Raw genomic sequence first — 27,118 nt, 5'->3', positions numbered from 1 at the left:
TTGGAAACATGGTCTATAACAACAATATGAGCATGCATGTACTAATGTCCATGTAATCAACCTCAAAATGCAACATTACTAACATGCATGCAAGAGATGAGCTTCAATCCACCATTAATGAACCAAATCATGACTTAGCTCTACAAATTAACATGAACCATGCAAGAATCAACTTAAAACATGGACAAGAAGACAATGGAGCTACCTTTAGTCTTGTAGTTCAAGAAGGGAGCTCAAATTAACAATCAACCTCAACAATTTCTTCAATTTCCAAGCAATTCCTCAAGATGAAAACCAATTCTCTCTCTCTCTCTCTCTCAGGGCCGGTTAGGCTCAAGAAATGAGCTGATGAAATGCTCTGATAGAAGTGTATACAAGGCTCAAGTGTGTGTATTTGAGATAGCGGCCCACTCAAGGGCAAAACGGTAATTAAGTCCAACTCTTTAATTAGCTTATTTAATCTAATTTAATCATACCTAATCAATTTTCAGATAATTGTACCATAAAATCACATTAATTCTAAGGATCATTAAACATCAATCGATTCCGGATTCAGCCGCCGATAAGGCCTTCAATTAGCAGTCTAAACACATAAGCATGAACAGATATTCATACAGTCAAACAGATAGAATGCAATTTAACTAACATATACTCAATCAATTCGGTTTCCAATTTCAGTCAGTCAGTTCAGTACTTCAATCAGTTCGATTATCAGTCATAATCAATTCGGTTTAACGGTAATTGATGGTTATCGGTAATCAATCAGTCAGTAATCAGTAAACAGTATGAGGGTTGCTACACTGGGTAGTCGTCTTTCTGAGGCATCCGCTCAGACTGAAACTCAGTACCGGCGGGGAACTCCCAGTTTCCACCGACTTGAAGGAAATCATCATTGTGTTTATCCGAATCAGGGAACTCGGTAACCAAATGGCAATCAAATGAGCGAACACGCAAATAATATGTGCTGTGGTCTTTGTTATGAGAAAGAGTATAACAACCTAAGATATCCCATATGTCAAGGTTCAAACCCAATTGTTTATTGAGGGCAGAGACACAGCAAACAACATGGAAAAGGTTCACAGATACTTGCATTGGGGTTAGCTGGACTTGATGCAGAAACCGGCGTACCAACGGGTCAAGAGGAAATCGAACCCCTCTCTCGACTATGGCCGCGATGGAAAAAACAACGGTATTCCTCGTGCCCATACGCTTGGCGTCTACTTTCGCCAACGCCAACGAGAGGGTAATGTCGTTGGGAATATTATAGTCCAGCCGGAACATAGCCATGGCCTCAGGGGTATCAACCAGTGAACGAAATTTCCCCATTCAACAAACCTAATGGGACAGAGGTAGGACTCAGATAACAGAGTATGGAATACAGACAGCGAGTAGACCAAACATGATGATTAAGGCAAAAAGAGGCAAAAGAAGAAGAGTCGTAAGAGGACTTACAGAGATTAGAACAGTGGTAGCAGAGCAAGATCAGCAGTGAAAAAGTCTGAGCAGAGCACCAACGAGACTGGTTCAAAGGACTGGAAAGAGTCCTTTCTCTCTCTTTGAAACTCTCTAGAGGAACGAAAAAGCAGATGAAGGGATTTGTATTGACAGCCAGAGCATTAATTGCACTAGCCGGCGCGCAGGTACACGGAGCACGACCTTCAGTATGGGATCAACGCACTATCTTTACACACCAATCTCATATCGCCCCGTGTCATTATGAAAGGACGCATGCAGGAATTGCGTGTCAGGATTGAACCGTCACCATGGCCGAGCTGAGGAAAACCGAAACGACGCGATGCTTGGGAAGTAGAACAATAGCTTCCCCTAAGGGGAACCTTAGTGCGAGCTAAGGGACAAATGAAGGGGCTAAACGTGAAATGGGTCGGGTCCAAGCCTTGGGCCGGCCTAATCCACTGAAGTCCAAATCCAAGTGGGTTGGATGAGTATTTGGGCAAACCAATTAAGCCCAACTTCATGACCAACAGTCCACCCAAGTCCTCAAGCACTTGGGTCCAACCCGTAGTGGAAAGGCCAGTCCAGCCGTGGTGCTGGGTTGGGCCGAGCTGCGAGACTGAATCTACGGGCCGAACAGAAAATAGGCCGAGCCCATGCAAAGTTACCTGAATGGACAAGCCCATCTCCATGAGTGATCTTGTAAAAGGCCGAGACAAGGCATAATGATGCCGAGCTGAGGAACATCGGTACCGAGCTGAGAAAACCTCGCAAGGAAACGTGGAAGCTGTGAACGTGTGCATGTGCAGGTTGCCACCTCAGCTGGTCCCCTACACCTAGAATCATAGAAGTTGTTGAGCCAAAGGAATGTGGTTTGTTATCAGTATGACTACAATGAGTATATGCATTTATTGGCAACTAACAGGTAGTCCCCCACCATGAGCAATGCCAAAAGGATACCTGGCAGCATCCAAGCTCCATGAATCCACCTTGAGAAGCAAGCAAGGAACAACATATATATAGGACATGAACTTCACATTGAAGGTAACTGAATAGAACTGAACTATTCCAAGCAAAACCATACTCAACTCCTTTCTCCGATCACTAATTCCCACACCGGAGGGGTCATCCGGCCAACCCTGGCCGGATAGCTCTAACGGTGCCTCTTGTCGCAGGAACTTCAGTCCCTGGATAGTCCAACCGAGTGCGGAGTCCCGATCCACTTTCATCTAGTGTGGAATCCGGTACGCACATCTCTCTAAATCTCCCAATCAAACACAGTCTAATAAACCTCGCAAACGATCCCCTTCTCTTCTCCTAATGATGTTTACGTTGATCTCCAACACCATTAATTGTGAACTTGCATAAAATGATTAAATGTGTTCCCTTTTGTAGATCTAATCTCACTCTATGAATGATTAATAGAATAAGTTATTACAATGTATTATTATTATTATTATAGTGTTGAATTTTTATTATTCTAGACTTGTACAAGTGTGTTGGTATTTAATGTGTGATATTTATCCTTTGTTTAAAATTTTACATGTTATTTAAATTCCACTTGCTTTGACGTAAAATATTCTTAATAGTTTTTGTTGTTTGGTTGAACAAAAAGTAAGAAAAACATTTTTAAAGAAAAAATATTTTTGCATATTTTCCCCCAAAATGGCTTATTTTTAAAAAATTTATAAGTCAATTTTTGTAAAATTGATTCTCACTCACTATTTTTTCAAAATATTATGCTTTTTCAAATAAATATTTTAACTCACTAAAATTTCATAAATGACATTTTATTGAATCAAAATATATGTTTAAGACAATAAAATATTTTTATTTCAAGTTCCAACCAAACAATGAAAAACAAAAACAAAAATATTTTTTTTTTGGTGTAAAATCAATTTATAAAAAAATATTTTTGTATAAAATATTTTACGTCGAAATAAATGGAGTCTTAATATTAATAATTAGAAAAGACACTAACTAAGCAAATTCAAGAGGTGTGATGTTCCAAGGGTATTACTTGTACATATCATATATACTTATTTTGGGATATAATTCTTCTTATTGGAGTTAAACATATTTCTTAGCGCCTAGAGCACGCGGTGGTCTTAGCTTCGACCTCGACGTAGGTACGGTAGGATTCTCTGTAAATGCGATGAGGGTGCTAAGGGGCAATACTCAGATATATAGAATAGCCTATCTGCATATCTATTTTTGAATTAGAAAAAAAAAATAAAAATTGGAATATAATTAAAATCACTTTGAATTGTAATTGAATTATCGATTTAAATTATGGCTAAATCATCCATTTTTGATCAACAATTAAAGATAAAAACCATTTTGATTTTAACATAGGTGGACCCATTACCACTTAAGTCAAAACCAATGATATTACTTTGTGACCTAATCAATTTTACATTGGAGTATCGACTTGTGTATGATGAAAAACAGTTGAACAAGGGTAACCAAAAAACTCATCAAAGATTTAAAAAAAAAACATAAAAAAACAAACCAGAGCCATGTACTCCTCTGTTAATTGACCGTCTTCAATACTAAGAAACTTATGAACAATAAGACAGTGTTTGATTAAATAGAGTGAGACTGAAATAAATGATTATTTTGTCATAATACTCGTTCTCATATTTTGTTTTAAAAAAAATTATATTGAAAATGAAATTACCATTAATCAATTTAAGAAAATGGTCATTCAAAGCTCCGTTTGGGAAGTGGATTAGCTTTTTGATTTTTTTGACTATTTTAATCTAGGGTTAAAAAGCCTGATTTGGAAAAGACTTTTGACTTTTTTGACTTTTTTGTGAGAGAAAGAATGTAATGACTATGGGTTGGATGTGATGTTTTATCTTATTGGGCTAAAAAGATTATTTTGTTTTTTGTGGCTATTTTAGCCAAAAAAGCCACAAACCAACTTCCCAAACGGATGAGAGGCCAAAAAAAAGAGTCATTTCATTCTTACCTAAAATCATTTCAATGAACCAAACACTACCTAATAATTTGAAAAATATTTTGTTGCTTATACCCAACGAGCCATTCAAACTTTAGTTAGCTGGAGCACATCATACCAATTGATTTCTCATTATATTTTCTTACCACCAGAAACAATACAAATAATAAAATTCAAATTAATAAATACATAAAAATCACATTTCACATTGGAATCTAGTGGGATAAAGTTTCACCTCACTAACAAATCCCTTGTTGCATTTTTATTTTTTGCAATAATGCCAACCAACCATAAATATGAACCTTTGGAAATAATTAAGAGTTCCTAACAAATTAATTGTAGATAAGCTTACAATTACTATGCCCTTGGGCATCCATTGGTGAGATAACAACAAAAGGAAAAGATTTTCTCCCATCTACTGTGTAGATCAAAGGGTTATGTTGGAGCTAATGGGACTAACCACGGTACTTATTTTTTACGATTTCAACCATTCATTTTATTAGATTTAAAGTGTAAATAAGTCATTAAAAAATCAAATTGAGTGGATGATCATAACTATATGATTTTATCATATTTGACTTCAAATAAATTAAAATTTTATTTTCAAAATTATAATTGTCGTTTATTTTTAAAAATATAAAAAAACAATTATGATGAAATAATAATAAAAAAAAATTTAGTGTGTTTAGTTTGAGTTCTTTGGATTAAATTTTTCGAAAACTGAGTTTTTTGATTTTCGTGTTTTTTTTTATAATTATTTTTAGTGAATATTTTTAAAATTTTAAACATCTTTTTTAGATGTGCCTTACTTAGATGTATTTGAAATGTAAAAAATTTGTGAAAAAATATTTTAAAAAATTAATAAATATATAAAAATATAAAAAATGTACTGAATTATCATATTTATTTATTATTTTTTTTATATTTTTGGTATTTAGTAAATTTTTAAAAAGTTTTTTTCACAAATTTTTTACTTTTTAAGTATATTTATGTTAGGTATGTCTAAAAAGTAAAAAAAAAAAATTACTTAAAATATTAACAAAATTCAGTAAAAATATAAAAAATAAGATTGTAGAATTTTTTTAAAAGTGTTTTTGAAAAAGTAGAATCAAGTGAAGTGACATATTTCCAACTATGAAAATAAACATTGAAAGGTGCTCACTAAAGGTAGGTTTAGCACGTCTGTCAACGGCTTACGGGAATCAAACGGTCAACGCACTTTCTGCAACCCGACCTAAACCCTACGCGACTTGGGTGACGTCCCACTAACCCTAACATTTAATTAACCTTACAAAAGCACAAACCCAAGAATTAATATGCACATAATAATGACATAAATAAAACAAATTAGAGCATATATGATCTCATAATACCTTTACTGTTGGGGTGGCGGAGGCCTTCTGGCCGCCCAAGCCACCAGATTCTCGTTGATCAGCACCTGCAACTCTGCAATTCTCTGATCACACTCGGCAATTTGTTCTGATATATACTGTTGGGTATAGAGATCTACAGGAGTATTAAGATAGTGCTGTTTTTGGGTTTGCCAGAAATTTAAATATGTTAATAACTGTTCTAGTAAATTAACAGAGGGCATACATATTGAAATACGCTTAGTAAACTTTTATTGAGGAAGTAAAATATTTTACAAGAGGGGGTTTGGAAGAAGAGTACAAGAGATAGAAAACGTAAAAATAAAAGAAAAGCTGAAAATTTCTAAGTGCCTCAACAAGGGTGAGGGCCTTCCCTTAAATAGACAAAAGAAGATAAGTTACAATTATTATATAAGGACAGGTGGAGATCTTCTATTGCACCGACAGATTACACCTATCTCCTTATCTTCAAAGCTGGCGGAAGTGGGGAACGTCTTTTATCCCTGATACTGATGGAGCATCTGCTTTCTGAAAAGTTGTTTGTCCTGATGTGCCGACGCTCTTAAAGCTCGGGGCCCTTTCCTTTATTGCCTTTGTCTTGAGCCATTTTGTCTGCTATGGCAGCTGTAAAAGAGTCCCAAAAGTCGCCAAGAGTGACTTCTGCCTCATCTTCTGATTGTGATTCTCCTGCTAACACGTGGTCGGCTGGATCAGCTTCTGATTCGGATTGGGTATGACTGGTGCCTGACCTCATTGAGGTGTCATCTTCAGGATTAACGGATTGGAGGAATTGTTCTTTCAGATAATCCATACTTTTAAGAATTAATTCATTATCTGAAAGGTTAGGAAATTTCTGTTTTAATTCCTTCTGCATTTGGACAAAAGGATTAGTGACAGGGGAAGAGGGTGCTGGTGATAAAGCAGGCTGTTTGACAGAGTCCCAGCAGGCTTTGGTATGCTGTTGTATTTTCGGAATGAGATCCTTAAGATCCATTTTATCCCACCATTTAATAAAATAAATTCTTTTTAAACGGGGAATTTTATTCTGGTAGTCACATGCAAAGTCCCATTTCCAGATCCATGGAATGCTGAAGCGGATAGAGAAATGGACTATAGCTTTTCGGATGGAAAGTTCTCTGTTTTTATTTAGATATGAATAGGCACGAGAATAAGCAACATGCCATTCATCAAATTCTGTTCTTACGGATTCTGGTAAAATGTCAAGAGAAAGTCCGAACTTATCCCACCAAACGAGGAACCAGGAAGGGACATCGGTTTTGAGAACATCGGACGTGATACGGATAAACCAAGAATGATTCTTGATGGGGTTCTGGTAATAGAATACCTGAGTAAAGGCATCAATATAGTCCCAGTAGGAGTATTTGGTCTGTTTGTTCCGAAGATCAATATCTCGGGTAGTATGCGGATGAATGCCCCAGGTAGAAATGGGCATGATATTACGGATTACCATTTTACTGAATTGAATAGGACTGGCTGTTTTATTGGCATCATGCAAAGTATGTTTGATTTCTGCAGCGCCAGTTTCAACGAGTATCTGTTCATAAATATATCTGTATTGATCAAAATGAGGAGGTGACTGTTGGGTGGTGAGATAACGGCGTTTAATCTCCCACGGATCTGTCATCCACTGTTCATCTGATGGTTCGATCCAGAGGACCGTTTCATCAGAAAGACTGTTAGGAGTGTACGGGTCTTCCGGCCTTAGGAGAACATCCCTTGCCGTTGGATTACTGGTTTGACCTCCTCTAGAGAGGGGTGGATATTCTGATGGATCATAGCGAGGGTTAGAACCCCGGCCACGACCTCGACCTCTGTGGCCTCTACTGGTCATTTGCTGATTTCTGCAAATATTCACGGGTCAAAAAGTCAGGCAAAGAGTTAGTTTCTCCTTTAATATATTCAATATCAAAATCAAAATTGGATAAATAACCTTGCCAGCTTACGAATATCTGTTTAGAAACAAGATTTTTAACATCCTGTTTAAATATCTGTCTAGCAGCAGAGCAGTCAACTCTGATGAGAAAATGCTGGTTTAATAAATCATCCTGGAATTTCATAACACATTTTACAATGGCTAAACATTCCTGTTTAATGGTCGGATAGTTTAAAGCAGCTTGATTCCAATGCCCAGAATGAAAACGTAAAAGTTCTTCTTTCTGAGTTTTGGGATTAAACTGTTTTAAAATACCACCAAATCCTTCATTGGAAGCATCAGTTTCAACAATTTTCTTCCATTCAGGATTGGGTAAATTTAAACAAGGTAACTGTTGGACTTTAGCTTTAATTTTCTGAACAGCTAAAGTATGTTCTGGAGACCAAGGTGGTGGATTCTTTTTTAACCTGGTATACAAGATGTTAGCATCTGTAGATAAATTCTGGTAATAGTCTCTAATATAATTAAGACTGCCTAAGAATCTCTGTAATTGAGTTTTATCTTTAATTTCATCAGGAAATTTAGATGCAAACTCCATGCTACGGTTAATAGGTATAATACTACCATTAGATATATTATGACCTAAATATCTGATAGTGGTTTGAAATAACTGCATTTTTGGTGCCGATAAAACTAAACCATTTCTAATAATAACATTCTTAAAAATATTAAGATGTTTAACATGCTGATCAATTGATGAGGAAAAAATTAAAACATCATCAATATAAGATAAAGTAAATTCTGTAAAAGGATTAAAAATATCATTCATGATATGCTGGAATTCTGAAGGTGCATTTTTGAGCCCAAATGGCATAACATTCCATTCATAATGCCCAAAAGGTACTGTAAAAGCTGTTTTATAGCGATCCTGTTCTGCAATCTCGACTTGCCAATATCCTGATTTAAGATCAAATTTAGAAAAAATTATAGCATCCTGGAGGCGATCTAAAAGATCCTTTTTGTTCGGAATAGGATATCGAATCCATTTTAATTTTTCATTTAACGGTTTATAGTTAATTACAAGGCGAGGAACACCTCGTTCTAACTCTGCATTTTTATTCACATAAAAGGCGGTACAACTCCACGGGGAGTGACTAGGACGGATGAGTTTCTTCATAAGAAGATCTTGAATTTCTGTTTTGCACATCTCCATATATTCCTTTTTCATTTGACTAGGGCGAGCTCTAGTTGGAATATATTTTTCATCAAAATCTGGTTCGTATGGTAATGTTACAATATACTTTTTACGATTCCAAAAAGCATTAGGAACAGTACCACAGACTTCTGATTGAAATTCCTTTTCAATTAATTTAATTTTCTGTTGAAAAGCAGATTGATTAAGCCTTTGTTCTGTTGTTAAAAAAGAGACTTCTTTTTGAATCAAATTTATCTGATTTTGTTTAACAGAAATTAAATCACGAATCTGATCTAATTCTTTGGTATACGGTTGAGTGATAAATTCAAAAGTAACTGTTTTTCCTTGTAATTGGGAATAAATACCTGTTGAATCAATTTTCTGGATAGGCATTAAAAGACAAAGAAAAGGTGTGCCTAAAATAATATTTGTAGCAAGATTTCTGACTAATACAAAAGATGTAGGAATGCAGAGATCTTCATTACAAATATAAGCTTCTGGAATTTTATACCTGATCTGGAGAGAATTTCCACTTGCACTGGTAAGACTTTGGGTAGTTTTTGCAAAATACCTGGTCGGAACTATACCTTCTTGGATACAGTTCATATCTGCTCCACTATCAACTAAGGCAATGGCATCCTTAATGATAAAATCCGGTTTAATCATAAAAGAAATTTTTATGTACCATTTCTGAAAAGTAACCTGATTAACAAGTAATAAATAAGGAGTTGAGGATTCTGGTTCTTGCTTGTTAAGATCAAGTTTTTGTTCAGTTTCTTCTGCTTTCTGTTTAGGAATTTGAGTATGAAGATATTTAATATCTTTGATAGCAGCTGCACTTGCAGTTTGCAAATGTTTAACTTCTGTTTTAAGGATATTAATTTCCATTTTTAAATCCTGGAGGGTAGTAGGCTGTTCTACTATGGATTTTGTCTGGATTCTGTTAATGACTGTTTGAAGATTATAAGAATAATCTGGTATAGGAGGGGTTTCTGTTGTTGCTTGTTGGTGTTCATAACACATCCTTAAATATTTTATTTTTATTTCTGGATCTTGGATTTGGTCTGCAACAGCAAGCATATCCTTTTGAGTGTCTGTTAAAACATTAATACTACTTGGCTCTCCTAAGTGTAAACCATTCATTTCCACTATGGATTTCCAGTAATTGATTTCTGATATTTGGTCCTGATTGGTACTACAGGGACATGGTTCTTCTGGATCATCTTCATCGGAGGAGGAAGAGTATAACTGGTTAAGCTCATCATCAGAAGGGATTTCATTTTCAGTTGAAATTTCTTCAGCTTCTAAGGCTTGGATTAGCTGATCTTTAATGTCTGGATCAAGGTTCAATTCATTGACCTTGGATTTAGCTTTAGATCTGCATCTATTAGCATAATGTCCTGTTTGGCCACATTTATAGCACTTAACTTCTGATTTAGATTTACCTTTGGGTTTACTGGTAGATTTCTTCGGATAAAACTTCTTAGTAGGTTTCGGATGGCTAGTCTTTTGATAAGACTTCTTTCTGTAAGGTTTAGTGGATTTTCTATGGGATATCTTCCTGGTTTTGTTAGGATATTTGATTCCAGGTTCATAAGCAAACTGGTCACAAAATTCTCCTAATTCTTTTCTTCCTGTTAGGTTTTGTTGTTTCATTTGATACTGGAGTTTAAGGTCATTACACAAAGAAAGACCTTCATCGGTAACAATGGACACAAGTTGTCCATAAGTATACTGTTCATAAGGAATAGACATCCGGTCATGGCGATCCCGAAGTTTTTTCCTGACACGTTCGGCAAAGAGGGTAGGAAGGCCATCAATAAATTTGGCTTTCCAATGAGTACTGTTAGCATCGGAGCGTTGGGTAACCTTAAGAAGGAAAACATCCTTATACCAACGGAAATGGGTTAAGGAAGGACAACGCAGATTCTGGAGGAGCTCACGGCCACGGTCCTGAGTAGAGGTACTGGTGCCAACAAAATGGTAAATGATAGTCTGTATAAGGGTATAAACAGCATCAGACTGTTGGACTTGCTGGTTAGTAGTGGGATCAAGTTCAAGCTTGATAGCAGTGAGGATTTCTGTTTGTTGGAGGGGAGTCATAATATTATCCCACCATCCTTTAAGAATACCGGTAAAGCCATTAATAATAAACTTAGCTATGGCCTGATCATTATTACTGTACTGGCGACAAACAGTAGCATACATCATCATTTGATGTAGCTTTTTGTAAATACCAAATTCTGATTCACCATCAATATTCCATTCATAAATGGTTTTACCATGGTAACTATTCTGTTCATTCAGATAAGCTTCTTCATAAAGAATATCTGGGGGAGTAGGTCTGGAATAGTAGTTTCGAGTATGAGGTAAAAATCCTGGTTTAGCGGAACTGTAATAGTTTAGCTTGTTTACAGATTGACGACTGGATTCTGGATAGTCCACTTGATAAGGAGGGATAGAAGGGACGGATCTAAAACTGTTGTTAGAAAAACTTCTAGGGGCGGTTCGAAAACTAGCATTAGAAGAATTACTTCTGGTAAGCATGGGTTTCTGGAATTGGAGATACACATGTCCTCCTTGTGTCTGAATAACATCGTCTATGTTATGCTGAATCATCGGTTTGGGTGGCACGGCATTAGGAATTTCCCACCTATCTGGAAAAGTGATGTCTTTCCAAGCAATCATCTTGGGGACAGCAACTTGGCTACTGTAAAGGTTGGTCTCTATTAAGACTGTCTGACCTGTTTCAGTTTTCTTTTTTACATAAGGATTTAAAGTTGTTAAAGCCTTAATGTAAATTCTGGAATGTACAGAGAAGAGTGGAGTACCTGGTTTATAATTATATCCATGAGTGAGAACCCTGAGTTCTAACACATTGGATAGGTTAGCATCGCATAGGGCAACGCTAAGATTCGGATATATGTCAAAATATACTGGTCCATGAGACAAACTTGTCTCAATAGCTCCCATAAGTGAAGCTCGCCAATCAAGGCAGCGTCCATCACGAAGGGTGCATTGAATACTGGTATTTTGACCAAGAAGGGTCAAGGGTTTAAAAGCAATTTGTACCAATCCTATATGGATGTACTTATAATCTTTCAGAAAGGGGACAAAATCATTAACATGAATTAATCTAATAATTTCATCATTATTCTGGATACAAGATGCATGTTCAAATGTCTTGATAATTGTTCTGCTGAGGAATTGGAATTTTCCTTTTCTGTATATGGTATATGGATCGACTGATGGTATGGTCCATTTATCGAGGGCCTGTTTAACATCCTGGTAGGCAACTAATTCTGCAGCTTCGGCTAATGAGGAAACGGTATTTCCTACTGTGGTTACTGATTCAGTTCCTGGTATTTCTACGGTATGTTCATTTTGTTCAGACATGGTTGTATTGTGATCATATATGCCTAATTTATTAGATTTATATTATTATTATATGTAGGTCCATGGTTCAGATTCTTCACCTATAAAATCCTCACTCACTCCATTTAGGCAAAATACAGTACTCCAAAACTTGATCAATTCAAGATGTTAAAATACGAAGAGATGAATAGAGATTTATAGTATGAAGCTAGTCATACAGATCTTGGTACTCATGCCACAAAAGTCATCGCTACTATGGAAAACACACAAAAACTAGCATGTATTTCAACTAAAAAAACTTGGATACCAATCTCATTGGATTGTTGGTTAGTTATTAGGGCCCACCTTGATAATTGAAAGTGTTTATTTTTTAAGATTTATTAAGGAGAATATCAGTATAAAAAATCAAGATGATCCAATGTGAATTGTTACATATTTGTATTATAAAAAATGAAAGGTCTATTCTTTAAATTATATTGGTTAAATTACACCAATCTCCCTTGACTATTGCCCAAAATACATGCTGCCATATGATTTCATGACCTATATGATAATTTCCATCCCTCATGGGCCTCGTAACATTTTATTATTGAAAATTGTTTTGAAAAATGATAAAATTGATATATATCTATATAATAAGGGAAAAAGATTTTTGAATTTATCCTAGAGACATTTATCCTACTAGGATATTTGAACAGCTGAGATAACTTTTAATAACAACATCCAATGCTCAAAAATGTATGAACCAATCTAAGAGTGTTAGATTCTTGCCCATAAACATCTTCCCCACGTCCACACTCTCTTTCTCAAAGCCATCTCTCTCTCTCTCTCTTCTACGCTTCTCACCCACGTCCACACTTCTTTCTCCCTCTTTCTCTCTCTCTCTCTCTCTCAGACTGAAACCCTAGCTCTGCACAACAAGTAACCTACGTTTCTCTCCCACTTATATATTTATCTCTCTCCATATGTTTGTGTATATATACAAGTTTTAGTGATTCTTTAGAAAGAGGGTCGGTTTTTGGTCGTAAAAGGTGGCATAAGCACTCTACCACAGCCCACTGGTGTAAACTCCGGGGATTCGAGATTCTACTACCGCCGCAAGAGCCCAGATGAGACTAACAATGCAGAGAAAAACCCTCGCTAAAACCATTTTCGCATAGAGAGAGAAAGTGTGGGTTTTTGATGATGATACAAATTGTGATTGATCTGTATTTATATATATATATATATATATATCTCTGCAAATGTGTGTATATAGGTATGAGGAATTTGGGGATCCTAGAAGAGAGAAAGAAGAAGAAAAATGAAAACCATGTGTCTCTAGAAATGTGTATGTCAATTGTGTGATTAATCTGTATCTATATATATATATATATATATCTTTGCAAATGTGTGCGTATATGTATGAGGAATTTGGGGATCCTAAAGGAGAGAAAGAAGAAGAAAAATGAAAACCATGCGTCTCTGGAAATGTATATGTCAATTGTGATGCAGGGGTCCTAGAGAGAGAGAATCTCTCTCTATCTTTTTTTTTTTTTGAAGAGTTAATTACACTTTTACCAGGCACATCTATCTAGTTATATATTATATAAGCAAAAGTGAGTTTTCGTGAAGAGTTCGGCGAATTGATCTAATTAAAAAATAAATTTAAATTTATTTTAATCCTAACATTATTTACACCGTGCCTTCAGGCACGAGCATACGCTGGTATATATATATATATATACATGAGAGATTTATTAGAAAATCATTTTTCAAGGATTTTTATCCCAATTAATCCATAAGATATTCTTATATTCCAATAAGTCCTATTGTTTGAACATTTGATCTATCAAATTCTAATTCTTATATTTAAGGTATTTTATGGACATTTTTACCCTTACAAATATTTTTTGAATAGTTAACAATTTAGTGATGTGAACATTCATATTTTATAATGTGAATATTCACATTGTCGTGTGAATGCTCACATTGATAGTGTAAACATCTATATTGACAATATGAATATTTATATTGACATGTTAACATTAACATTAACATTAATGGTGTGAACATTTACATTGACGGTGTGAACATTCACATCACGGAACATTCGCATTGTAAATGTGAATATTATTAAAGATATTTTGGTAATTATGTCACCATATGATTTATTGAAATATAAGAAAATAATGTGACTAAATGAAACATAAATAGGTGGAAAGATATTTATGAAAGAATACCCCTATATATATTTGTTTAAAATTTGATGACACGAGTGAGTCCACTTGTCTAATGAGTTTAATGCACTTATTGCTTGTAGGGGAGGTTGGTGTTATTAGCCCACACTAGTAATTGGGCTTTCTGTATTTTGGACAATTGTTGGGGGAGGTTAGTGTATGAAAAAAATATTATGAAAATGATCATGAAATTTTTTTCATTTTTGGCTTACTCATACAATAAAGAGAAAAGTTAGGTATTATGAAAATTTTTTCATGAAAATGATCATGAAAGATTTATGATCCTTAGATTACTTTGATTAGTGTGTGATACTTTATTTTAAGTGTAATCCATGGGTCACAGAGCTTTCATGATTATTTTCATAAAAAAGTTTTTCATAATACCTAGTATTGCTATACAATAAAATACCACACACTAATTAATAGATGAAAAATCTTCATGATAGATTTCATGATATATTTCATGATATAGTTTTCATAATCCCTGATCTTATATATGAAGACAAAATTTAAAAGATGACTAAAATCAATTTTTTCAAATTTAGTCTATGTAAGATCACCGAACTTGAAAAGTAAAATTTATTAGCGCATTCAAAAAAAAGAATTCATTAAAATAAAATAAAAATATAACTTTTTTAAACTGTTGTACTCCAATATCTCTCATTTATGCCATATTTAAGCGATGGATCTCCTTCCAAACTGTACAAAATATTACATCAAACAAATATCTATGTATCTTTTACAAGTGATCAATCTCTATTGAAAATTTTGCATACGTATTTCTATGTCCAAATTGATCAATGTAACACTAAAAATCCATAATTAATTGTTTGATAATTTTTGAGATTGTTATATTGTTGTTTTTGAAACCCTACGAACAAGAATTATCCAACAAAGCAATCTATAAAACAAGAAGAAACCAAACATGATTCCAACATTGAGCCATCTTGTGTCCTTTTCAAGTCCCCTATTCTTTAAAACATCACTCCCAGTTAGCAAACATTGAGACTGATCTTGAGGGTTTGATGAGAAACAATACTCTCTCATACTCCAATACTCATTTATGAGCAGTGAATCCAAAGGGTACCTGTTGGTAATTTAGATACATCAACAAAAAAACACTTAAACAAAAACATGTTACAACCAAAAAAAATCATAATGACAGTAGTGCATATAGAAAGAACATAGGAAGATTGAAGAGAGGGATGGCTATTCGTCTCCCTTAGTGCAAGTTTTAGGTGATGAAGTATGACTCAAGATACAATTTAGAAACTAATAAAGTGATTAATATATACAGAATCAGTGACATATAAAGTTGTCAAATCTATCTTCGATTGCTAAGAATGTATAGAAAATAATGACAACATATATATATATATATATACTACATGTATAAGTAGGAAAAAACATGTGATGTCTTTCGTCTGTTACACTACAACATATAAGTAATTTTAAGATCAAAATTTTTTTATTTTAAAAATAAAAATTTTGTTGCAAAAAATATCTAAAAACCACATTGGTTGAGTTTTTTTAAACAGCTTGGATTATCGAATTTAGACCCAAAAGTGAAGCCACTGAAAGGTCCAATCCAGATTGAGCCATGACAAACACCTCAGTTGAGTTTTAAAAACAAAAAACAAAAACAAAAACAGATTCTGAACATTCAAGCAAACATGTTTTATTTTTAAAATTTAGAACTTTGAATAAGTTGTAGAGGAGTACCTGTAAAGAGAAACGTAGTACATGAAGATCCAATATCCGGGTATGCTCTCTTTGGGAATAAAATAGCCTGAGAAGAGAAAAAAAGCTCCAAGAACAGTACAGATGAGTGAATTCCCAGAGATAAAATCTGGCGAAACCGCGCTGAGAAACAGTACTAAAGAGCTGGCCATCAACACGATCAACCAAACCACGAAGGCGAAGAAAGCGAAAGCAGAAACAGAAGGATTGAGCCCAACTAACCAATAAACCGGTACAGCAAAAAGAAGTGCTACAGCAAATAAGAAGGGGAGAAACACAATGGTGTTAGCAATCATGTAAGAAGAAACTCTGTAAGCGCCTCGCGACGCTTCTTTCATCAAAACGCATCGCTCTTGAAGGTATATCGGGAGAGCTTCGACTGTGGAAGAAAGAAGGAAACTAAGACTGAATGCGAATAGACCTAACCGCTGTGCGACCCCATTTTCGTCGTTCTTCAACCTGATATATACACTTCCTAGTCCAAATCCTCCGACAATCGCTTGCATTGTCCTCGCCAAGAACAGTTGTTTTGTTCGGTAAATTATCTTCCAGAATCTCTCACAAAGTACCCAAATTTCAAACAGGATCTGGAAACAAGTAGTCCTATGTTTGTTGGAAGTCTCTTCTTGCCATATGAAGCCGGAGGAATTTGGGTTTTCGTTGTTTTTCCTGTCAGACAGATGTGTTCGTTCCACTTCACGTGAGAAGATTCTATCTCGTCCTGAATTTGAATCTTTCAATTCCATGGAACACTCCAACTCCAGTGCATTAAGATTTGGTTCTATGTCTTTCATGTGAGACAGATGTGTGGATCCTATTCCACGTGAAAATGTTCTGTCTAGTCGTCTGGAATTTGAATTTGAATTTTTCAATTCCAAAGCATTGACTTCTAGTTCTTTCCTGTCAGATAGATGTGTGAGTCCCACTCCACGTGAGAACGTTCTGTCGAGTCTTGATTCTTCTGAATTTGAATCTTCTTCTAATGCAGATATGATTTTCATGGAAAACTCCAAAACGTTGAGCTTTTGTTTTTTGTCTTCTCTGGTAGACAGATGTGTTGGTTTGTCTGATTTTGAATCTTCCAATACGGATATAATTTCCATGGAAAACTCAAGAGGGTTGAGTTGGACCGGAATCTTAAAACCCAGATCACTTATCGCGTCCTCAAGCGATTCAAGGCAACCGTCATGTACTACAGAGCCCCCGGACAGAATCAAGAACTTGGAAATGCACTCAAGAATCCTAAAACTCGGTTGGTGAATAGACAAAACTATCGTCCTTCGCTTCAATTTTGCCATTGATGAAAGCAACTCGATGACTTGCAAAGCTGACGAGCTATCGAGGCCAGAGGTGGGCTCATCGAGGAGCAGAATGGGAGGATCATTGATCATCTCAACTCCAATGGATACCCTTTTTCGCTCTCCACCCGATATGCCTCTCTTGTCATGGTCTCCAACGAAGCTATCAGCGACATGAAAGAGGCCGAGCTCATGCATCAGAGCTTCAACCCTGTCTTCTCTCTGTTTTGGAGTCATTGATTTGAGTCTAAACTTGGCACTGAACATCAATGTCTCGTATACTGTTAGGAGAGGAAGGAGATTGTCGTCTTGAGCAACGAACCCACATGTTTTTCTCATTTGGGTTGGACTTGTTATTGTGTGATTGTTCAGTGACACACTCTTTGGATCAAAATCTTTTTCTCTTACCTGTCAAAAATATAAATGAATATGATGCTGAGAAGTCAGCAGAACACATAAAAAGTCCACAAAAAAAAAAAAAAAAAAAAAAAGAAACTTTCCAAACATATTGATTTTTTTCATCTTATATGTAAAAAAATCAGTACCCAAACGGGTCATATGTCCATAAATTTCAAGATGGGTTCAAATTCAAATTATTCACCCAAAAAAAAGATGGGTTCAAATTCATTCCGTCCATGAATCGTACTGTAAATCAAACTACATATAGTTTTTGATTATTATGAGTAAAATTCTAGACAAATTTTCTATGCATGTAGTTTTATTGTTTCAACATTCCTATGAAAGCTTTATGACCTTGGAATGAACTAGACAGGTAGGAATGAATTATTATCTTTTTTTTAAATCAAAATTTTTACAAAAATAATAAACCCGATTATTTCACAAATCTTAAATAATATAATGGACATCTTCAGTTACAACCATGTAATAGAGAGGATATCAGTCCCTAAAACCCTGAATGTAAAACCCCAAATAAAGAAAATATTGCAACATTACCCTGCCGGAGATTATTCGAAGCAGGCTAGATTTTCCGGTACCACTGGGGCCAACAACAGCAAGGATTTCAGAGCTTCTTGCAACAAAAGACACAGATTTCAGTATGTTGATGGGCTTAGGCTGCTGCTTCTTCTGGGGATGGCAAAACAAACTTGAAATTGGCCGGTTAGGGTGTATAGTGTAAGAGAGATTTCTCACACTTAGCTCATAGGTAGGGTTGGAACATTGGTGGTGATGATGTGGTGGTTGTGGTGGCGGTGGCGGTGGCGAGTGGTGGGAACAAGATGAAGGGCTTGTTGTGGATCCTGCAGGTGAAGAAGAAGATGAGAAGAGAACTATTGTGTCGTCATCGACGTAGCAAGAAGCCATTTTGTTGGAGCTTAGTTTGTGTTTTTTTGGGGTGGGGGAGGAAGAGGATGGTGGAGGGTGGTTTTGAAGGAGAGAGTTTTGAAGGTGGGAAGTGGAAGTTGGAACTACCATGTTGATTTTAAAATTATTTTTTAACATGGAACTACTATGTTGATTGATTGCTTAAAAGGGTGTTTGATGAGTATAGGTGAGAGGGAGGTGAAGTGTTGGCAGTGTTAGGTGATCTAAGAAGCTTTTTGAGTGACACAAGTCACATTGCCTTCTTTGTGGGAACTTATATACTGGGGCTTTATCTAGATTCATTCTAAATATTTGAGTGTACAAGTATAATTTTTTAATAAAAAAAAAAAAGTACAAATGGGTCCCCAGTCAGGTGGATGCCAAACTAGACTTTTGATATATTTTCGGATAAAATTTGGGAGGCTCTTTAAATTAAATTTGAATAAAATTTTCCTCTACTTTCAAATCTAACGCAAGTCATTAGTACAAGAGTCATAATTATTGGATAACTTAAACACATGATTTTAAAAGTCGACTAAGATTAATCAATTCAACCGGTTGAATCATCGATCAATCAGGATTTCGGTTTGAATATATTTTTTAAACCGTTCTAAGTCAAAAATCGATTTATTTAAAAAGGACTGACAAAACCAACGGGTAGACCGCCAAACTGGATGACCCGGAGACAGATCAAGCAAACTAGCCAAGTTGATGAAACTAAATTTTTTTAAAAATATATTTTCTAACTAATTTTTTTATTCTTTCTTATTTTATATATATATATATATAATTTTGATTAGAAACTCTCTTTTAAAAGTTTTTTCTTGTGAAGAATTCCATTAAGAGTTTGAAATTATTATGAAAGTCTCTACTTATTTATAAGAGAAAAAATTCTTCCAAGAAAACTTAAAAAATATGTGGAATTCAATCAAATTTATTAGAGGGAGATTTGCTCTTCTTTCAATAAAATTATTTGAATTAAAATCATATGGAAAAAACATTGAATATTTGATTCCCTATTTCAAAATAAAAATTAATAGTATTTTAAAATATATTATTATATTTTTTAGTAAAAAATATTAGAAGAAATATTGAAGATAATTTATTATTTTCAATTATTTTAATTTATAATTTTTTTACTTATATTTTTATTTAAATATATTTATAACATCATAGTTTAATTCCAGTTCAACCCGACAGTTGAACCGATAACCCGTTCACCGAATCCCTTTTCCGAATCAATCGCCTGTCCGGTTTCTAAAACCTTGTTTAAACACATTGCCCAACCCTAACAAAATCTCAAAATTATGTGTCAAAAATCCTAATGTTTCAGTGGCCAAATAAGACTCAAAGAAATCCAAAGAGAATTCATGGAATTTGGAAAACCACAAAGAAAACGCAATTGAGAAGGAAAAGGAAATCAACTGATACAAAAATAACTGCCAAACTAGTTGCAACAGAATTCGCCTCCTACAAGATTATGGTGTTCATGATAAATCTGGATTCGCAGACCGACCCATTTGCATAGATACAATAAATGGAATAATATACATCACTATGCTAAATTAAAAAAGAACTGTGATTTTGTGAATACAATTCATAATCAGATACGTAAATCTCGAGGAACACAACAACTGGGCAGTGATTCAGCCCATCATTCCAAGATTCCTACTACCGAACCATGTCTTTATTGCTCGAACTTAAAAGCAAGGAAATACTGTACAATGGATTGAATCCAAGGAAATATACTCAACTACTTCCGACCCAACCTCACCAAATGCTGCTCGTGTTTTGCAGCAGCCGCCTTATCAGCAGCTTCACGCTTCAGTGCCCTCTTGGCCCTTCGTCCCACCAATGCATCTTTCACAGCAACTTCTTTCTTCTTAGGCTCACGGGATGGACCAGCACTTGAGTTATGTGGGTTCGGTCGATGAACTGGCCTTGCTTCTTGTCTTCCTCCCCTAACATATCCATTATCTCCCCATCTCCGGTTACCAATCCGAAGACTTGATGAACGGTTGAAATAAGCTTCATCCAAATCCTCCTCATCGTCATCCTCATATGGATAATAAGCTTCTCCTTCATCTTCTAGTTCTTCCCGTTCTTCAACAATTAAGGGCTTAAACCATGAGGCTCTAAGGAGCAAGCACACGCTCTCCTCGTACATATAATCATGGATGCTGTTAAAGTAGAGTACGAACGTTTCATTAAGGAGTTTTACTCAACACACGGTGAAGAAACAGCCAATTTTTAAGATCATAAATTTAATCGTAAGTTTTTTCATAGCATACGCAATCCAAACTCACAGCTTATGCTTCAATTATGCCTCACAAAACAAAAGTTACAACTTCAAAAAATAGTTACCCATAATAAAGTACCACGCTAGTTTTTCTCCCTGAATTATACATATTCCAGTGAGATGCGGGATGATACATATCACAACTGGCAGTTACACTCATAAGATCATTTTTCACAAGTTAACATGAAAACAGAGAGCACCAGGTGCTGTCTCCAAAAAAAGAGAAGAAAAATTATAACTAGGCAAGAGAAAATTGCTTCCATACCTTCCATCAAGTGAGCGGTGGACATTGAGGAACTCAAATGGAAGTTTACACTGAGGGCATGTCGGTTTCTCTCTGTATGTGGCCCATCGTAGGATGCATGTCACACTATACAAAACGAAGGGAAAAAAGGTTAGAAGTTAGTATACATGTCATTTCAAGTATTAACATATCATTACATTAGAAGCTTTCAAACTATGCTGAATTTATATTGCAAGGCATAAAGTTAAAAAAAAAATTAATTCATTCACTTCGCAAACATCATTCACTTATAGATAGAAAACAATCATAAAAATTATAACCTGAGTGGCACTTCAAGCTTGCAGCTTAAAAAATCTCACCCAACATTCATGTGCCGAAGTTTAAACAGAAGAAACATAAAACCTCGAGGCTAGGCCCCGTTTGGGGACTTACTTTTTTAGCCAATTAGCCAAAAAATTACTAAATTAGCTAAAAAGCCAACAACTCATACCAAAAAGTCAAAGATTCTCTTTTGTCTCTACTTTTTGCACATCTTTTCGTAATTAGCTAAAAAGTCATCCAAAACATACAAGTTTTTTTTACCTACCTTTTAAGCCAAATAGCCAAAAAGTTACTAAATTAGCCAGTTCCCAAACGAGGCCTAAAACTACATCTTGAGAGAGAGAGAGAGAGGGGGGGGGGGGGAGAACTCCATGTGATATGAACACCTTTTCAATTATCATGTGAGGTCTGCATTTCAAAACAAACGTGAATTCAAACACACGAAATACACCTCTCAAATGCCTCGAACACCTGTCACCTGTCACTTTGAACATGAAGCACCAACCAACCAATAAAAATATATAAAATAAAATCAGTCTAAAATAAAGCCTAACTAGACCTAATTCCATCTATAATCCCTGCATGTCCTTCAGTTGACGAGGCTAACAATAGCTAGGGTACTAAATGACTGGGAAATATTGTAAAAACACAAACTCAGAACTCTATTTCTGGTCCATCTTCCACAAAGATACAAAGGATAAGGTATTTAAAGAGTCAAAAACTATTGCGGATCAAACAAACCACCAAAAGTCTGGTTCACAAAACCACAACATGAAGCAATTAAAACTATTATAAGGCCCGAAAGGTACACATCTTCACTGACGAAAGAAACTACCAAAGTTCCATCTCATCAGATATGGTGCACCTAGGATTGCCACATCAGATTTTAGATTAACTCTCTCAGAGCCACTAATCATTAACCTTCTTAAAAGAATTGTAGCAAGAATGTGAATAACCAGAAAACAAAAGGAACTCTTAATAAGATCAAATTATATCAGTTTTTCACAGCATTATCAAATGCCTGTGAATTCAAATTTTCAATTTATTTATGTTGCAAAACCAGGTCCACCAGTAGAGGCAGCACTCAGCATTTCACAGCTTTTTTCAGCAATGAGTTACTTCTCTTTCGTGAACTAGCAGGATTGTCAAAACCTGGCCCCTACAATCCCATACTAGTATCATGCATACTGGTAAGGGTATTCTTCCCACTCCTCATCATTCATTCCAACTCAATAAGGTGTTGCATGCTCCTATCTCATCTAATTTGGTATCTGTGCATAAGCTCACTAAAGAGAATAATTGCAATATTACATTTACTGATTCCTCTTTTGTTATTCAGGACAACAACCCCAAGGCCATTTTACACAAGGGCCTTAATTCTCATGGCCTCTACCATTTTTCTCCTGTTCAATCCTATCATTCTTCTTCATTGTCACATGCTGCTACTGCATTTTTCAGTCCTACTACTGTGTCTACTTCAGAGTCCAATTGGCATAAACGACTAGGTCACCCTTCTTCTTCTAAGTTTGCTCATATGAAGAAGCATTTTCTTTCTTTTATTAATAAAACCAAGGGTATATCTCAGCCTTGTCATGATTGTTGTGTTTCAAAAAGTCATAGGCTTCCATTTTCACTTTCTAATTCAATTGTACAAAGACCATTTTCTCTTATACATAGTGATGTGTGGGGGCCATTTACCTCTTCTATGTCTACTTTTAAATACTATGTGTTGTTTATTGATGAATTTATTAAGTTTACATGGCTTTATCCTTTGTGCTATAAAAGTGAGGTTCATTAGATTTGAGTAACATTGCAGCTACTTATTTATGTAGGAGCTATAAATTTCTTAATCATATGTGTGGGGATGTTCAAGAATGGTTCAAAATATTACAATTTTTTTTTATCTTTGGACCGAAAAGCTAGAACAAGAACATATAGGCAAAACACAGTGAACCTAAAATACCAATACTTATTGGGGGAAGGGAGGAAACTAAAATGCCAGACATTAACCCAAATCCATCCTTCACAAATCCAAAATTGAGATGCGAATATTTGAAGCAAACAAATTCATAAGCACAAAAAAGCTGAGAATTTTTTTATTTTATTTTTAAACACAGGATTCAAATTTCAAATATCCTCTATAGATTTCCCACTATTTCTCAATTTTAAGTCATTTATTCCTTAACCAACCCACTTCAACCTTCATCATTATGTTAACATACTTTAATCTCAATGAAGATTTTGACATTTCAAATGGATTTCCAATGTGAACAGAAACTTATATCCTCAAGCACAATGAATTTTTTTCTTCACCCAGACTCTAAAGATTGATATAGTTAAAGCATCATTATAGTAGAGACATCAATTTTTCCTTGAAATTGAATTGTAGAAAGTATCACCAATCAATCAAGCCATATATATATACACACATATATTTCAGAATGGAAGAAGATATACTGAGATGTGATTCAGACAAACCAGTAGGCATGCTCGCAACCTTTTACAAGAGCGGTTTCTTGAAGCACTATCTTATTCAAACAGATGGCACAAATTCCATGATGATTCTCACAACTCACTTGTTGACCTTCCCCCCCTGTACTCTGCACTACCCTCTGAAAATCACAATCACAACATACATAAACAGATCTCATCAACAAACAACGATAACCTTTAGGCTCCGTTTGATTGCTGAGAAAATGGATAAATTAAAGCAAGGGGAAAGAAAAGCTTCAAAACCCTAATCTTTCCGCCCCCAAAATTCCACTAAACTGAACCTAACCCAAGTATTCGACCCATTTCTAGTTTATTAAAGAAAACTAGAAAAGAACATAAGAGATTCAAAGTTCATTTTCTCCCTTAACTTTTCTCGGGAACCAAACAAGATCTACGAGAAGGCAAACCTGCTCTTGGACCGACAGATTGTCCAGGTCGTTGGTAAGCTGTTGACCCTCAATCTCGACCACGACTGCACTCATGTTGATTGATATATATATATATATATATATATAGCTCAAACGATAAAACAAAGAATCAGAGAGAAAGAGCAAAGGCTCTACAACTGAGAGATTTTTAGAGAGAGAGAGAGAGAGAGAGAGGTTGATACAGAAAGAGAGAGGTTTGGAGAGAGAATCTATCGAATAATGCTTTGATTTCTCTCTCTCTCTCAGAGAGAGAGAGAGAAAAGCCCTAACAAGAGGTTGGGGCAATTAGGTCAAAAAGTAATAAAATAAAATAAAATAATAAAATAATTTTTTGATTTTTTTTTTAAGAATATTTATCAATAAATCTCATCTCATAGATAAGTATTCTGATTAGTCATAATTTTTTTCTATTGATCTGTTAAGTCTTATTAGTGGAGAGTTTCTTTCCGTGTGATCTTATTTTCAATTTTGATAGTATTTTGGCAGATAGTTATATCCTTTTATTAATATGACAAGTATGATGTGATATTCCAATGTGGCAGATATTAATATCACTAACGATGTGACACTCTAAAAAAATTAAAAATTCTTTATTATACTTTTTTAAATGTGACAACGTGATGAATATGATGTGACATTCCAAAACTTTTTACTCTCAAAAAAATAACTCCTTCTTAGTATACTTTTTCAAATGTGACAGTGGCAGGTATGATGTGACCCTTCAAAAAATAAAAACTCCTTAGTGTATTTTTTTCAAATGTGACAACGTGGCAGGTATAATGTGACACTTTAAAAAAATAAAAACTCTTTAGCGTACTTTTCTCAAACGTGATAGCATGACAGATATGATGTGACATTTCAAAAAAATAAAAGCTCCTTAATATACTTTTTCCAAACGTAACAACGTGATAGGTATAATGTGACACTTTAAAAAAATAAAAACTCCTTAGTGTACTCTTTCCAAACGTGACATATGACACTCTAACGTGACGGGTATGATGTGACACTCTAAAAAAATTAAAAAATTTGTACTTTTTTTAAATGTAACACTCTAATATGGCGAGCATAATGTGACACTAAAAAACTCTTTAGTGTACTTTTTTTAAATGTGACACTCCAATGCAGGGGTAAATGAGTGATTACACATCCAAAAAGACTAAATGGATCACAAAAAAAAAAATATGGAACTATATGGATTACAAGTCCAAAATATAGAACTTATTGGTCAATCCTTTTTTTTTTAAGAGTGCTACTATTAGTATCCCATAAATTATTTTGGACCCCTTAATTTTTAGCTTTTTTATTACAATAATAATCTCAAATAAAATTACTACAAAGAACATCATTAATTTTGAGACACTCTATCTTACAATTAAACTTACACACCCACCACAACATGAATTAAGGTTTATGAGAGCATCCACCGCTATCACCACCCATCCATCTTCCCCAAATCCCACTTTCAAAACTTACCCATCCTCAAAAATTTAAAAACCCTTTGGCGACAATATTTTGATAGTAACGGTGGCAATCATTGGATTACTTACACTTCTCCGACAATGACAATGAGTGAAAATTTTTCTGGCAACTACAACTCCATAAGACGAGATGAGTACAACAATAAAAACTTAAAGGAGGTTCATAATTTTGATGTTGTTTTTAACTTAGAGGAGATTGACTTTATAAGGATAAGTTTCTTCAAAAAAATGGCAAAAATAATAAAATTTGTTCGTCATTTTTTCGAGACTGAACTCCCAAACATATGACCGAAATTCGGGAATACAGGCCTGAACATTGTTTATTTGTTCGGAAACAGGTAACCAAACATTATTTATAGGTTCAGACCTGTTTTATTGATCACATTTTGAAATTTAATTTATATTGTTATTTATTTCAAGATGATGGCGAGTTAACAGTCAACATTCTTAACACTCGTAGAAATTTTATTTTTACAAGTTCAGAAATACAGACTCGAACATTATTTTGTTTGTTCGGGAACACATTCTCGAACATAACTTATTTATTCGAGAATACAGATCCGAACATGAAGGAAACTCGTCATTTTTTGGGTACACTACAACTTTGTTTCGTTTCTAGCTCTCTTTCAATTCTCACCTCACACACACCCACCCACATCGCCACAATCCCAAGACAGTGATAGAGAGAAGAAATGGAGGATATAACAAGTCAGCATATTAGATGGCCCAAACGAGATTAAAAACAAAAAATAAAGATGTCTCTCTCTCTCTCTCTCTCTCTCTTTCTTTGTAGTAGTTAGTCAAAAGGCTATTCTATGTTGTAACTTATATAAACATAGACAGTATTCTTCTTCTTCTTCTTCTTCTTCTTCGTATATTTTGAAAAAGATGAGACTTTTCTTTTTCTTAGTAGGTTTTGTTAGGATTTTTTGGAAGGGAAGTTTTTTTGAGGGGTGTACATTTAATAGGTGGAATGTTTAAGGGCAATTTTAGTATTATTTGGGAGGTTAAAAGAAATTTTAAGAGT

The 27,118-nt window shown here is 34.9% G+C and overlaps 2 protein-coding genes across 3 annotated transcripts; both read right to left on the bottom strand.

The window, feature by feature from the left end:
- Positions 1–15,156: 15,156 nt before the first annotated feature.
- Positions 15,157–19,077, bottom strand: ABCG23 (ABC-2 type transporter family protein). Its single transcript, XM_082899858.1, has 3 exons — positions 18,460–19,077; positions 16,190–17,913; positions 15,157–15,554 (listed from the first exon to the last, which is right to left on the bottom strand). Exons 1-3 carry the CDS (start codon positions 18,964–18,966, stop codon positions 15,317–15,319), a joined length of 2,469 nt encoding a protein of 822 aa, XP_082755984.1. The 5' UTR covers positions 18,967–19,077; the 3' UTR covers positions 15,157–15,316.
- Positions 19,078–20,230: 1,153 nt separating this feature from the next.
- On the bottom strand, positions 20,231–24,905 carry LOC114276974 (uncharacterized). 2 transcript variants are annotated; one of them, XM_082899868.1, is made up of 4 exons: positions 24,593–24,905; positions 24,171–24,304; positions 21,393–21,497; positions 20,231–21,008 (listed from the first exon to the last, which is right to left on the bottom strand). In XM_082899868.1, the coding sequence occupies exons 1-4, from the start codon at positions 24,665–24,667 to the stop codon at positions 20,582–20,584; spliced, it is 741 nt and encodes a 246-aa protein (XP_082755994.1). In that variant the 5' UTR covers positions 24,668–24,905; the 3' UTR covers positions 20,231–20,581. The 2 variants fall into 2 exon arrangements, with proteins under 2 accessions (XP_082755994.1, XP_082755995.1); XM_082899869.1 differs by having other exon boundaries at positions 24,171–24,292; positions 24,593–24,878.
- Between the last annotated feature and the right edge of the window lie 2,213 nt (positions 24,906–27,118).

The sequence above is a fragment of the Camellia sinensis genome, chromosome 12 (assembly GCF_055761805.1).
Source record: "Camellia sinensis isolate YWXY chromosome 12, ASM5576180v1, whole genome shotgun sequence".
NCBI classification, from domain to species: domain Eukaryota; kingdom Viridiplantae; phylum Streptophyta; class Magnoliopsida; order Ericales; family Theaceae; genus Camellia; species Camellia sinensis.
This window is presented reverse-complemented; position numbering and strand designations above follow the sequence as displayed.